At 41.5% G+C, this 15,810-nt stretch overlaps 1 protein-coding gene across 1 annotated transcript in view; it reads left to right on the forward strand.

The window, feature by feature from the left end:
- Positions 1-1,103: 1,103 nt before the first annotated feature.
- Positions 1,104-15,810, forward strand: part of ethe1 (ETHE1 persulfide dioxygenase) — a 45,259-nt gene continuing 30,552 nt past the window's right edge. The window contains exons 1-2 of the mRNA XM_034174145.1: positions 1,104-1,506; positions 9,289-9,433. Coding sequence (XP_034030036.1) covers positions 1,321-1,506; positions 9,289-9,433 — 331 coding nt within the window. The 5' untranslated portion in view covers positions 1,104-1,320. The remainder of the gene's footprint in view (positions 1,507-9,288; positions 9,434-15,810) is intronic.

Consider the following 15,810-nt stretch of genomic DNA (forward strand, 5'->3'; position numbering starts at 1 on the left):
GTTTGAATGCACGATGCAGTCTAAAATACCACAACGCTAAGTGGAGTGGTGTTACTCTGCGAAGTGCATTCAAACCGTATAATACACGGCTTCGAGTTGTTTAATCCGCTTATACCATGGTCCGACACAGTGAGCTAACACACAAATATTTAAGTTAACAGAACTTGATAAAAATGCATAAGTATTTGGGACTATTTTATGCCAGTCTCAAGATATTTTCATCCTTGGCAACCGTTCTCTTCTTCTTTCCCGTCTTCAATCTTGTCCAGTTCGTCCGATGTTAAATCTTTATGCCGTTGCTTCTGCTGTTCTTCTCGTTTGCTCTCCTCCTCTTCCCATTCCTCAAACGTTTTATTTTGGCCAAAAATATTAAAATCCACACAAAACACAGCTGATCTGCCCCAACTGATTTGCACGTTGCTATGGTGACAACAGATGTCATAACTCCTTTAATATTTGTCAGATTTTGATGATTTTTTTATTTTGAAACTGAAGGTGTCTTCTTTACAGTACACTAATTGAGTTCATAATACATACAACGAAAAGAGCATGGCGAAAAGTCAGTGAAAATGTCTCACACTTCTAGATCTCGTCTACAGTCTGCATCAAAAAATGATATTTAAAAGAGGACTTACTATATCCCTAAGGATTACGCTGGTATAAAAATGATTTAAATATCATACATCCTGTAAGAAAGGGCTAAGAATAGTCCTACACTGTCTTTTGATACTCTGACACGAGAAGCTTTACCATATACTGCTGTATTATGCAGTTATCTTCCTGTCAATATTAGAACTGCTAAGACTCAAAGATTTTACAACAAAAACCTGTCAGTTTTATATGTCTACCTGAGGTTTTACCATTTGCTGTGTCAGCAACTTCATAGTTCCCCACTTCGCCACCAGGGTCTTGCCGGGCGAATAGTGGAATGAGAGTTATTAGCCATTTCCTTACTAAATATCGTATATTTTCGTCATAAGGTAAGATTACGTGCATGAGCGCCCTCGTTTTATGACGCTGCGGAGGTCTGCACTGTGATTGGCTCTTGTTGTTCGGGTTCGGCACTGTTTGTGACGGCTGTCACGTAGCTGCTGTTCCGGGCATTTTTGTGTACGTGGTGTGCGTGTTTCTGTTTATGGCGGCTGAATGACTTCACGTTATTTACTTAGTAATAAACCCGGGTTATAAGTGCGGGCTGTTTCAGCTAGGTTGTTTCTGAGTCGCTTCCGGCCTCAGTGGACTCGCGGTCTTGTGTCGCATCTGTAGCTCCACGGCTGTGACAGTGTTGATAAAATCGGGCGGACAGACAGACAGTCAGTCATGTGTTCAGTAATCGGCAGACTGAAACCAATTCCTCGTGTCCTGGCTGTCACACTTCGCCTGCTGCGAACAAACCCTACTGCAGCTTGTGGAAGGAGCGTCTGTCCTGTTATGGCTAACTTTGACTCGCTCCCCAGAACCTACTGCTCCGGAACATCGCCGGGACAAGGACTTTTCTTCAGACAGGTAGGCTCATGCTGACCGATAAACTCACAACTTTTAACGAGTGGCAGTAATGAAGTGTTTTTCCAGGAGGAAGCTAAGCTAACGCTTGACGCGGTTAGCAATAGCACTCACGTGATAATCATTTAATCGAAAAGAGAAAGATATTTTAAAGGGACATTTGTCTGTTTTCGTTTCGCGGAGGTCACAGCGAACTAGAAAAGCACTCGGCGCATTCTTCCGCCAACTAATGTTGGGCACTGATTCATGATGATTAACTCAGATGTCAGCGGGTGTCAAATCCGGCTTCAGAAAGTAAAAACCCTCCCATGTGTTGCTTCTACCTGTGCACCTAAAACAGGTGATCTCAATAATTAGCTCATCCACCTGCCTGAAGAGCTGAACTAATTACAATCAGCTGGTTTATTGGGAAGATGGAACAAATATCTGGCTGGACTTTTAATTTCTGAAGCTGGATTTGACACCTCTGCCAGTCAGATCTCCACGCACCGCTTCCTTTTGGTCCTACACCTGCTGCTCACACCAGGTGACTACAAATTTTAAAAAAGGCAGTGGCTATTTTTACAGTAACCATAACTATGTGTAATTGGTAGATTATCACAGTGACATCCTAACCATACCACTAGGGATGGGGATCGAGAACCAGTTCCTTTCGGGTATCGTTAAGAAATGATTCGATCCACCGACATCAATAAGCTTTGTGCTTAACGATTCTGTTATCGGTCCTTCAGAGTGGCTGTTGTTTTGGGGGTGTCAGGTAAATGATCATTTCTCTACATTGATTACAGACCCTGCAGCGGGTCCGTGATCAACTTTTCTGCAGCGCGGCTTTGCTCTGAACCTTGAACCAATCGAAGCAGTGGTTCGCAGATTGAAGCAATGCTTCGATCTGTTGCTTCGTTTATACTTTCTTTCTTTCGCTTAATTTTCCCCCGCTAAAACCCAAAAGAGCATACATCTGTGAATATTATTTACCTTTTCTATGTTAAACCGACCTGTTATGGTCTTCTGAAACAGTTGATAGATGTATTTTATAACTTAAAAATGGGAGCGATGCTAACGCGTTAGCATGTCTATGGCATTTTCAATGTTAAAAGTTAGCATTACGCAGCTCCAGCTGTCATCACGTTTGGGTGCATTTGTTTTCAAATTGTAATATTTCTTAAATTTATTTTTGTTTATATATTAATAATCTAATGATTATTATATACAATTTTAGAGAAAGAGACAAAAAGAACCCGAATAGAAACACAACAGAAAATATATAATAGCAACTAATGAACATAAATAAATAAATACATGCATACAGAAATAAGTGTTTCCTGTGAACACCGAGTGACTCACGCCTCCATTTCATCCCTGTCTTATTTAAGTTTAATGACAGTTTGTTTCGGTCAAACCATATTTTCAGTATGTTAATTTCTTCAGTGATTTCCTCCAGAACTATCTGCCAAACTAGAAAACTGCTGCATCCTATAAGAGCAGAATACTACTGGAATGAATTTGAATAAGGAAAGTTGTATTTTTTTTTTTTTTCTCACTAAATGGATGCTGTACTCACTGCAGTTTATCATCTGGAACAGTCCCAGATTACATTTCAGAGCTTCTAGAATTCAAACATTTTTGTGCAGGTGGTGTTGGGGGTAATTTTGGGTTTCAGCATTTTTTTGTTTTTCACCACTTTCATCCCTGAATATGTCAATCGTGAGTCACGTTTGTGCAGATTAAAGTTACTAACTGGGACTCCTGTCTTGTTGCAAGAACTGAACGTCCTCCGTTGTGTTCACACAGCTCCAAACGCTGCGCGGCTCTCTGACGAGTCAAGTTAGAATGATAGAATCCAGTCAAAATTAATAACTTCAAAGCGAAACACCGTTTTGTTTATTGTTATTTATGTCCAGAGATCAAGGATACAGTAACCAATTTCATATTTATTTACTTTAAGAATCAATGAAATACATAGAAAACCTGTAAAGCCTACTTTTAGTACAAAATTCATAAGAGGTATTGATAAGGGAATCGATAGGGAATCGGATCGATAAGCAGAATCGATAATGGCATCGATATCGATTAAAATCTTATCAGTACCCATCCCTACATACCACTAACCTTAACCTTTATAGCCCAAATCTTACATATACATGAAAACAAAGAATAACTGAAACAAGAAATGTTTGATATGGAGTTAAAAAAAAAAAAAAAACAGTCTTCCGTCAGATGTACGGAGCCCGCCTCTGGACATGTTTTTTGTTTTTTTTTGCTAGATTATTGCGTTCCCTCGCAATAGTTCTTGCAGTACCCTAATATCATATTAAAGCTCATGCCTATCAGAGCACACAGTGAGCGGAATCAGGTGGGGGGAGACTGAACGCATATGCGCGCGCGCGCACACACACACACAGCAGACAGCAACAGGATTCACGAGAGAATGGGATCCCGTGAGATGAGGGAGTAAGCTGCTACAACTTGCACAGCTGTAAGACTCTATATGAAATATAGTTTATTTATACCAGTGATTCTCAACCGGGGTGCCGCGGCACCCTAGGGTGCCGTGATCGATCGTCAGGGGTGCCGTGGGCAATTATCAAATATCACCATTATCGGGTGTATGTGCTGTAATAGTGTGGCAGATGGTGTAATGCTCTTTTATTCCAGTAGATGGCAGCAAAGCACGCAGTAGCGCTGAGCCGTGTGCCGACAAGGAGGCGTCATCGCCATTTTAATTCCGGGCAAGTTAGTGATTTGTGTGCATAGAAGTTCACTTAGTCTCGTCAAGAAACAGGTGGAATATGCCGGAAAGCTGCGCATGTTGGCAAAGTCACAAACGGAGGAACAAGGGAGACAATATTTCCTTCCATAAGTAAGTGGTTTTGGTTATTGTTGTCACTTTGTCCGTGATATTTGGATGATAAACAGCTGTATGTCTCCTGCCGTACCTGTGTCGCCCGATGACACGGATCATTATTTTCACTTATGTCTAGTTGATATTTTTCACTGCTAGACCAGTGTCTAGTTAAAATTCTTGTCGTTAGTGACTAAAAATTGTTGGACAAGACTGAGGAGTTTTTTTTTTTTTTTTGCACCTTAAAATAATGAGATTAATGACCCACACTGTGCTGCCACACACACAGAGATGTGCACACACACACCACTGACTTCATGAATGAAACTCGGTCAATAAAGGATAATTGTGTAAAAATATAATATATATAAATGTATTGTAATGGTTTTAGGAGCCACGCTGAGTTGAACACAGCAGCAGCTCAGCCGAGCAGCACAGCTTATCAGCGCAGATCCGTGTAAATTTCAACACTAATATTTGAAAATGTGTGTGTGTCAGAGTAAGTTTAATACTTTCCTGACATAATTTAATGTAATTTAATTTTACTGGCTCGATATCCAGGACAAAATGGCATTTTAACACGTATTTTGCGAGCATTTTTCTGAGTGTGGTCAGTCGCGAATCTCCATTGAAAATGCATTAACATCCGGGTACTTCGTCAATATTTTGCCCGGTTAGGAGACGTCATGTCGCTGTCCATGAAGGGACGTTTTCGTTTAGTGTGCAGCATTGGGACTGCGCTCTCTAGTTCTTATATACAGCTCCATGACTATAGTATACTATGTTACGTCATATCTGTACCGCACGTGTTGCTAACGCACCGTGTAGAGACAGTCGAGTTAGTGGTACGTGACACATGACAGTGGTGTGCCGCAGGATTTTGTAAATATAAAAAGGGTGCTGTGGCTCAAATCATATCTCCTCCGAAACAGACCGTTTTTCTTTAAAATACACTTCAGAGTCTTCATGCATATATTCACATTGTGTCTCACAGACAAAGCCTCCAGTATATTATTGTATCTGAGCCCCAGGTTAAAGTAAAACTTAATCAAGTTCTGGTTATCCATGATGTGCAAAACATCCAAATGACGCAACGAACCTTTGTGTCACCAGGCTGGAAATATGGACTCAAAAACTATTGCAAGGAAACGTAAAAACTATTGCGAGGGAACGCAATAATCTGGTCCAAAAAAAATTTAACCACCATGTCCCTAGGCGGGCTCCATAGAGATTCTAACCCTGTCTCTTGCATGACAGGTTGAAATGCTTGCTATTGCTGTGATACTTCTTGTTTGCAAACATTGATGTCACACGCATGCGCATTGATGTGGTTGGCAAGAACATGGGTAAATTGAACCATGAAAGAGAGATGGTATAGCATCTTCGAGTTCAGGAAGTGATTCTGCGGTCTCTGAATACATTCTAAATGTAGAAAGTACCGCAAAAGCAAGGCATTTTTCTCTAAGCTAACCTACAACGAAGCCAACCACGCTAGTCAACAAACCCAAGTGACCCAATTCATGACATCATGGGAAGTAGCCTATTGTTATACTAAAGAGGATCTAGCAACATACACTGAGTCACAGAACATTAATCATTGTGGCTGGTGTAATCATAGCCCTAAGATTTAGAGTTACGGCTGCTGTAACTGTAACCACTTTGTTAAAAAGAAAAAAAAAAAGAAGTTAAATCATGACTGAGTCAATTCACTGGTCCTTGTGATAACAGTGGGTACATGTACCCACTGGTCATGAAAACTTGGGGTATAAAAAAACCCCAAAAATAAATATCAATAACTCACCAGAAATTACCATAATATTATTCTGTTATCTCTTATTTGTAGACTGCAAACAAGGAATTTGGACTTTAGGCCCCAGGGTAGTCAATCTGTTGTGACACTGTCTCGTCATTTTTGTCACTTTGTGTTTTTTCCAGATAGCGATAGGCTGCTGCTAAATAAAAGTTATGCATCTATCACAAGACAAGAAAACTGAGAAGCCATGAAGACACAGACCAGTCACAGAAACGAAAACTATTGCTTCAGTCTGGGTGAAAGAAAAAAAAAAAAAAAAAAACTATCCCAAGACTACATGAACTCGGACCTGAACTGAAAATAATAGGCTAATAATAATAATTACAAATCAATAACAGCTGTCAAAACTTTAGCTGTAAGTAAAATAACAAAATATATCCTGAAAAATAATATAATTTGAGTTTTACTTGACAAATACTTTTACAGTCCATCCCACATAGTTTAAAATTAGTTTTTTGTTTGTCGTGCAGTGTTGCAATTAATCATTCTCAAGCACACCTTTCCACTTTCAAATGATGGAGTGGACAAACAGGATGTCGTGTTGTATCACTGACACCCATTTTTTCAGTGATATCAAGTGAATGTGGCTGAAATGGGTCACACTAGTGCGCAGTGTAATAATGAGTGTGCAAATGTGTGCGCTAGGAAAAATGTAAAATTTTAAAATGTACACATTTCAGAGAATATACTGTAGTTAATATCTTTCTCAATTTTTTTTTTCCTCCTGCTGCACCACTAGCAATGACGCATGCACATTTCTGCATGCACGCATGCAAATGGTGTTATCACTTTGCATGGTTGTCATTTTTGTGTGTGATTTGTGCACTGCAGTGAATGACTCAGGACTTGTGTCCATAAAAACATGTCACATGTCCAAAATGTCATAGCTGACGATCCCTCATAATGTAAGTGATTCTCCTCATCTGAGTTTCCCTAACACCCCGTTTACACCGAGTCCACACCCAATCTGCAATCAAAAAATGGCATCTGCTCCCTCTCACCGACTCGCGCTGGGGTTGCAGGCTGGTCTCAAAGGGGTTTCCATGGTCTGTAAAACGATCCCTCCTGGTCACCATCACTCCCCATCGGTCTCCAACAGGTGTGTAAGTGTATTGAACTGTTTAAAACACTAGCAGAAGTTGTGTGACCAGTGAACAGATACAGGTCTCAACTCACTCTCAACTTGAGCCTAGGGGTCTTACTAGGCTCTCAATTGTCTCTGCGTGGGTTTGCATAAATGATCGCAAATAGTAACATGTTTTTCACTCGCACAATTCAGTCGCAATGCAAGCTTGGTGTAAACCCAAATAACAGATCAAAATTGAGACCAGCCAAGACTTGAGAGCTGACAACATTTCATGATCTTGTAGGTCTTGTATTGGTCTCAATCAGGTGTATAGGGGGCATAAGTAACCACTGAGGTGATACAGTCGTCAAGGGCTGAAACGATTAGTCAAGTAACTCGAATAATTCGATTACAAAAAATGTTCGAGGCAAATTCTGTGCCTCAAAGCTTCGCTTAACGTTGTAGTACATATGCCAGGCCTGTGTGTGGCGCTGCAACATCCACCGGGAAAAAAAAAACAGAAGAAGACTGGAGCATAACAGCTAATCAAATTAGCAACGATAGCTACCGCTTTCCAACGTGACACAGAGTAAAATAAAGCTTTTTAAGAGAAAGATGGTCCACGCTGATCATCTGAAATAGACTTACTGTGCATTTAAAGCGAAGCAGTGTGTTTGTCTATTTTTAAAAAACACACGGTCTGCTCTACGTGGGGAGGGACTATTGACCCGGTGGCCGGCTGCTGTCTCTCTGCCCAGTGTGAGGGGCTGTCAGACCGGGCGAGTCACAGCTCTGTCCCTGGCCACTCTTTCTTCTGTGTTTCCCTCAGACTCACACTGAGTGTTTGACTTTTTAATTTGTGCTTTTTGGGCAACACACAACACTTCACAAACACGGTAACTTAAATAAAATAATAATAATTAAAAAAAAACTGACTGCGAGGCTGCATGTTCAACCTCCAGCTGAAATGCATCTGCTGAATTACAGAGAAAGAGGGATAAAAAAAAAATCACGCAGGGACCCAGTCCATCAACCTTTATAAAAAAACAAAACAAAACTTAAAAATTGTTACATTTTACAAGTTGGAGAAAACAAAACAGAAAGCCACATCCCATCGCCATTTCAGCAAAATGCCAACACTTTGGCGCAGTGACATTGTGCCATTGCTTAGGAAGAGCCCTGGACTATTGATGTTGTTTAAAAACACAAAAGTACTTTTTATCCGATTACTCAATTAATCGCCAGAATAATCGATAGAATACTCGATTACTAAAATAATCGATAGCTGCAGCCCTACAGTCATCAGCAGTACCCAAGGATCCCCAAAGAGACTTGGTATCAAACACATCCATTTGCAAGTTGGGGCGACGGATTGCTTTAATGATTTTGAAATAAATCATCACTTTTACAGCCACTTTTCTTGAGACAAATCAGGGGGTGGATACATGAACCTTTCCAAGTCACTGAATACGCTTTGGACTTTCTTTCCATCAATCATTAAGAACTTCAAACAGTATGGTACTGCATGGTGAATCTGTCTGGAGTAAGCACTTCTCAAAAACTGAGTGACTGTGCAAAAAAAAAGATGAGGGAAAGCCAAACCACTCTTCAGACAGTCATTTTGTGATTTAGAGATAATAATTGGACCAGAAGGCCACATGGTGGTCATATTAGATGTATGTAAATTAGGGTTCTTTCACTCTTTGGACTTTAGAGGAATTTTGATATATTTATGTTCAGGTTATTCTATATTCACTACGGAAAGAATAAATTCTGTTGCACTTAGTGGTGGGTCATATCTATATATTTTTTTTTCTGGATATGTGCTTGTTAATCCATGCAGAAAATCACTATTGAAGAAACAAAAACAGCAAACACACCAAACTTTAAAGTCAAACTTGAAAGGTGTCTGAAACCTTTGCACAGTAGTGGACATTTTATCCATTAGAAACAAGGGAGTCTCACACACTTTGACCAGGACATTACTGGTACTTTGCCATCTTTTCCTTTGGACTCACTGCTGTTCTTGTTTTTTTTTTTTTTTTTTTTTTTTTTTCTGCTCAGCTTTTTGAGACTGAGAGCAGCACCTACACCTACCTGCTGGCAGACACAGAGACCAAGGAGGCAGTCCTAATAGACCCTGTGTTGGAGACAATTGAAAGGGACCTGACCCTCATAAATGAGCTGCGGCTCACCTTGAAACTGGCAGGTAGGTAAATCACTTCAAATGCCCAATACATGTGAATTAATCTATAAATTCAGATGTGTGTTTAAAAATCCAGTTATCTTTTTAGCTCTGCCAACGAGGTTGGCAAAGGTTGTGTTTTTTATCCTGTTTGTTGTTTGTTTGTTTGTGAACAGCCTGGAGCCAACAGTTTTTCATATATCGTTATGAAATTTTTTTTACTGAAGTTTCATATACTGATAGGCAAGAACTGATTAAGTTTTCAAGGTCAGAGTCAAGAAAAATTTATAACTGTCAGAAAAGGTCAAATTTCGTATTTGAGAGCGTTATGTAGGATGTATCCTTTATAGACTGACAAAGTTTGACTGGATCTGATCCAGATTACAGATTTTGTGGCCATTTAAATTTAACATTGAAAACCCCATTTAATGTGTATTTTACATTATATCTTAAACAAACATGCCCCAATCACTCTCATATTTGAAAGTGAGGTGCATACTGGCACTCACTAATGCCTTACAAAGTTTGATCTGGATGTTATCTGGATTTTGTGAACATTTGAATTTAATATTGAAAAGCCCATTTGGTGTCCATTTTGCATTGTATCTCAAAAGTGCCTCAATCACTCTCATTTGTGAGAATGAGGTGCAAACGGGCACTCTCAATGAATAGACGAAGTTTGAAATGCATCTGATCCGTATTGCGGATTTAGCGGATATTTGATTTTAACCCCCTGGGGCCGACGCCCTTTTGACCTACATTTTGTATTATACGAGGTATCTTATAAAACTAACCGGCAGTTTTATAAAAAAAAAAAAAAAACTATATGGATTTGAATGACATGCGATTCCACCAATCATGCTTGAACCCTCGTGCGCATGTGTGAGTTTTTTCACGCATGTCGGTGACGTCATTTCCCTGTGGGCAGGCTTTGAGTGAGCACTGGTCCAGCCCTCTCGGCTGAATTCCTTTGTTTGAGACGCTGCTGTAGATGACACGCGTTGCTTTATCAAACTTTTTTCGGGACCTGTGAGGGATATCCGAGTGGACACTATTCGAGAAATTCAGCTGGTTTTCGGTGAAAAGTTTAACGGCTGATGAGAGATTATGGGGTGTTTCTGTCGCTTTAAGGAATTCCCACGGAGCGGGACATCCTGCAGCGCTCCCAGGCGACGTCGTCTGGCTGTTTCGAGCTGAAATCATCCTAATTTAAGGCTTAATTCACCCAGGACGTCGTGAGAGAACAGAGAAGATTCAGAAGAGGCCGACATGAGGAGTTTATGCGGACATTCCACTGTTAAAGGTCATTTTGTAAAGAAAGAACATGCGCGCAAATTCGCCGAGTCGTTTCCGTGATGACTCGGCGAATCTGTGTGCGCCGCGACAGGAAAAACACCTCTGTGTTGAAAACCATTTGTAAAATTCAGGCGGCTTTTGATGGCTTTCAACAAGTGAGTAACTGAGAAATTGTTTAACAGTTGGGCATGTTCCAACTTGCCCCTTAAATTTTCCAACGGAGGTGTTTTTCCTGTCACGACCCCCCGCGGTCGGGTCCGGCCCGACATGCGACTCTGCCCGCACGTTCTTTCATTACAAAATGACCTTTAACAGTGGAATGTCCGCATAAACTCCTCATGCCGACTTCTTCTGAAAGTTCTCTGTTCTCTGACGATTTACTGGGTGAACAGAGCCTGAAATGTGGAAGTTTTCAACTTGAAACAGCGAGATGACACCGCCTCAGAGCGCAGATCGCCGTCAGGCACCGTAGGCCGTCCTTAAAGCGACACTACCAGACCAAAATCTCTCATTAGCCGTTAAAATTTTTACTGAAAACCAGCTGAATTTATCGAATGGTGTCCACTCAGTTGTGCCTTACAGTTTTTGAAAAAATTTGATCAAACAAAGCAGCAGTCTCTAAGCCATTCCTAAACAATGAAAAAAACGACGAGAGGGTGGGCCACTCCTCACTCAAAGACTGCCCACAGGCGAATGACGTAACCAACAAGCGTGAAAAAACTTTCGCATGCCCACGAGGGTTCAAGCATGTCTGATGTAATCACACGTGATTCAAATCCATATGGTTTTTGAAAAAAAATAATAAGGTCTGATTCTTTCTAATAGACCTCGTATAATGGATAAGCTGGACACAATCCGTTATATGTATGTCATGGATTAGTTACAGTCAGGAGGCATGATTGTTGTACAAAAGCTTTAGATATCTGTTGCTGAGATAGATGATGACGAGTGCAGTTTTAAGCAGAAACGAGGTGACGCTCAGAAATGACGCTGCCGAGCTCCGAAATGATGCATGTGCAGTGAAGGCAGGGCAGACCGATTTTTTTTTTTTTTGCTGATAATGTGTGCTAAAAAGTAGGGTTGGGTATCGAGAACTGGTTCTTTTCGGGTATCGTTAAGAAATGATTTGGTCCACCGACATCAATAGCCTTTTTTCTTAACAATTCCTTTATCGGTCCTTCAGAGCGGCCGTTGTTTTTGAGGGTGTTTGTCAGGAACAAGATAATTTCTCTACGTTGATTGCAGACCGTGCAGCGGCTCTGTAATCAACTGTTTCTGCAGCGCGGCTCTGCTTTGAACCTTGAACCAATGAAGCAGTGCTCCGATCCACTGCTTCGTTGGATCGTTGCTTCGCTCCTCTTCAGAAGTGGCAACTCCGCTTCTTAACCCCTTTCAAAGCCATTAAAATATGTCAATTGTGAGTCGCTTTTGTGCAGATTAAAGTGACTAACTGTGACTCCTGTCTTATTGCGAGAAAGAAACAAGAATCATCCACCGTTCCATTGCTCCAAACGCTGCGCCGCTCGGAATTAATAACTTCAAAGCAAATCGCCATTTAAATCAAATGACACCTCTTTTCAAACGTTGTAATACAAACGATAAACTGCAGTCAATCAAAACATTTTTTTCCTCCAAAAATGAGACATCCTGCGCTGACGTGCAGCAGCCCAAGACTATATGGCTGCAGAACTGCAGACTCCAGCAGCCGTCTGAGTTCAGCTCAGATGTATGGAGAGACTTTCATGCCAATAATGTCTGAAATGCTTTTGACAAAAACTGCAGAGTTTGTTTATTTCTGTTTATGTCCAGAGATCATGGATCCAGTGACCAAAGTCTACTTTTAGTACACAGAAAATTCACAGGAGGTATTGATAAGGGAATCGATAAGAAATCCGATCGATAAGCAGAATCGATAATGGTATCGATATCGATAAAATTTTATCAATACCCATCTCTACTAAAAAGTTAGCTGCTTCACTGTCCTGAGGCTGTAAAACTCCAGCTCAGCGTGCAGCCGTGGAGGAGAAGGCCAACAGAGATTTTGTCCGCTGAAAGGAAGAAAATCCTGCATGTGAGTGTTCATGATATTTATTTATTTTACAGTTGAAAGGCATGGCCATGCAATGATGTCGATGTGCGCATGACCCTTTTAATGTTCTCCATCACATCTTTATGCAATTTACAGCAGGAACAGTGGCTTTTTCTGGATTAATTTGTCCTTCAACCAGCTCCACTTATTTATACAATCATCATCTTCCAAACCAACGATACGATATGTACAATTTCCTCCATGAATTGCGGGTCATTTTCTAACTTTGGGTTGTGAAGTTGGTCACATTTGCAGAGTTTTCTGGGAAACATATTTGATCCATGATCGAAATGTAATCGGCATGCGCCCTGCAAAAACTTTTAAAATATAACGGGAGAGGAAGGAGTGAAAATGTAAAAGTGAAAAATCACAGCCTTTTGCTATCTCCGTAGTAGGTGCACATCAGGCTCCAGAGAGCCATGCTCTGATCTAAAGCGGTTTCATCACACCCCGGGGATATGTGTGAAACTTAACACCATATTGCAGTGGAGGCAACAAGCATTATTTTGTTACTAATCACCGGCTTTGAATTACGGCCTGCCTCGTTTAGGTTCTGGTGTCACAGACCAAACGGTCCCCCCTAAAAATTGGTCCGCCCTGCCTCCGCTGTGCATGTGTCATTTCGGAGCTCAGCAGCACGTCTGAGACAGTCTCTTCACCGAGCACTGTGTTGTGTCGACGCTTAACTTCATTTCATACCTCTGTTACTGGGCATGTCCAGACTGCTCTATCTGGTACATGCGCGGGTTTTTAATGGAAATGCATTGCGATGTGGTGGGATGTTTTGTCTGATGTGAGCGAAAATCAGTTAATATACTCAACAAAAATATAAACGCAACACTTTTGGTTTTGCTCCCATTTTGTATGAGATGAACTCAAAGATCTAAAACTTTTTCCACATAGACAATATCACCATTTCCCTCAAATATTGTTCACAAACCAGTCTAAATCTGTGATAGTGAGCACTTCTCCTTTGCTGAGATAATCCATCCCACCTCACAGGTGTGCCATATCAAGATGCTGATTAGACACCATGATTAGTGCACAGGTGAGCCTTAGACTGCCCACAATAAAAGGCCACTCTGAAAGGTGCAGTTTTGTTTTATTGGGGGGAGGATACCAGTCAGTATCTGGTGTGACCACCATTTGCCTTATGCAGTGCAACACATCTCCTTCGCATAGAGTTGATCAGGTTGTCAATTGTGGCCTGTGGAATGTTGGTCCACTCCTCTTCAATGGCTGCGCGACGTTGCGACGACGAACTGGAGTCAGGTCGAGACCCCGATGAGGACGCTGAGCATGCAGATGAGCTTCCCTGAGACGGTTTCTGACAGTTTGTGCAGAAATTCTTTGGTTATGCAAACCGATTGTTTCAGCAGCTGTCCGAGTGGCTGGTCTCAGACGATCTTGGAGGTGAACATGCTGGATGTGGAGGTCCTGGGCTGGTGTGGTTACACGTGGTCTGCGGTTGTGAGGCTGGTTGGATGTACTGCCAAATTCTCTGAAACGCCTTTGGAGATGGCTTATGGTAGAGAAATGAACATTCAATACACGAGCAACAGCTCTGGTTGACATTCCTGCTGTCAGCATGCCAATTGCACGCTCCCTCAAATCTTGCGACATCTGTGGCATTGTGCTGTGTGATAAAACTGCACCTTTCAGAGTGGCCTTTTATTGTGGGCAGTCTAAGGCACACCTGTGCACTAATCATGGTGTCTAATCAGCATCTTGATATGGCACACCTGTGAGGTGGGATGGATTATCTCAGCAAAGGAGAAGTGCTCACTATCACAGATTTAGACTGGTTTGTGAACAATATTTGAGGGAAATGGTGATATTGTGTATGTGGAAAAAGTTTTAGATCCTTGAGTTCATCTCATACAAAATGGGAGCAAAACCAAAAGTGTTGCGTTTATATTTTTGTTGAGTATATATATGTATGTATGTATGTATGTATGTATATATGTATGTACGAGGTCTATTAGAAAAGTATCCGACCTTATTATTTTTTTCAAAAACCATATGGATTTGAATCACGTGTGATTACATCAGACATGCTTGAACCCTCGTGGGCATGCGAGAGTTTTTTCACGCCTGTCGGTTACGTCATTCGCCTGTGGGCAGTCTTTGAGTGAGGAGTCACCCACCCTCTCGTCGTTTTTTCATTGTTTAGGAATGGCTCAGAGACTGCTGCTTTGTTTGATCAAAATTTTTTCAAAACTGTAAGGCACAACTGAGTGGACACCATTCGATAAATTCAGCTGGTTTTCGGTAAAAATTTTAACGGCTGAGAGATTTTGGTCTGTTAGTGTCGCCGTAAGGATGGCCACGGTGCCTGACGGCGATCTGCGCTTCGAGGCGGCAACGTCTCGCTGTTTCAAGTTGAAAACTTCCACATTTCAGGCTCTGTTGACCCAGGAAGTCGTCAGAGAACTTTCAGAAGAAGTCGGCATGAGGAGTTTATTCAGACATTCCATTGTTAACGGACATTTTGTAATGAAAGAACGTGCGGGCAGAGTCGCATGTCAGGCCAGACCCGACCGCGGGGGTCGCGACAGGAAAAACACCTCCGTGTTGGAAACCTTAACGGGCAAGTTGGAACATGCCCAAGCTGTTAAACAATTTCTCAGTTACTCACTTGTTGAAAGCCATCAAAAGCCGCCTGAATTTTACAAATGGTTTTCAACACGGAGGTGTTTTTCCTGTCGCGGCGCACACAGATTTGCCGAGTCGTCACGGAAACGACTCGGCGAATTTGCACGCACGTCTGTCATTACAAAATGTCCTTAAACAGTGGAATGTCCGCATAAAGTCCTCATGCCGGCCTCTTCTGAATCTTCTCTGTTCTCTCACGACGTCCTGGGTGAATTAAGCCTTAAATTAGGATGTTTTCAGGTCGAAACAGGCCGACGACGGCGCCTGGAAGCGCTGCAGGATGTCCCGCTCTGTGGGAAGTCCTTACACCGACAGAAACACCCCATAATCTCTCATCAGCCGTTAAACTTTTCACCGAAAA

The sequence above is a fragment of the Thalassophryne amazonica genome, chromosome 7 (assembly GCF_902500255.1).
Source record: "Thalassophryne amazonica chromosome 7, fThaAma1.1, whole genome shotgun sequence".
NCBI lineage: Eukaryota > Metazoa > Chordata > Actinopteri > Batrachoidiformes > Batrachoididae > Thalassophryne > Thalassophryne amazonica.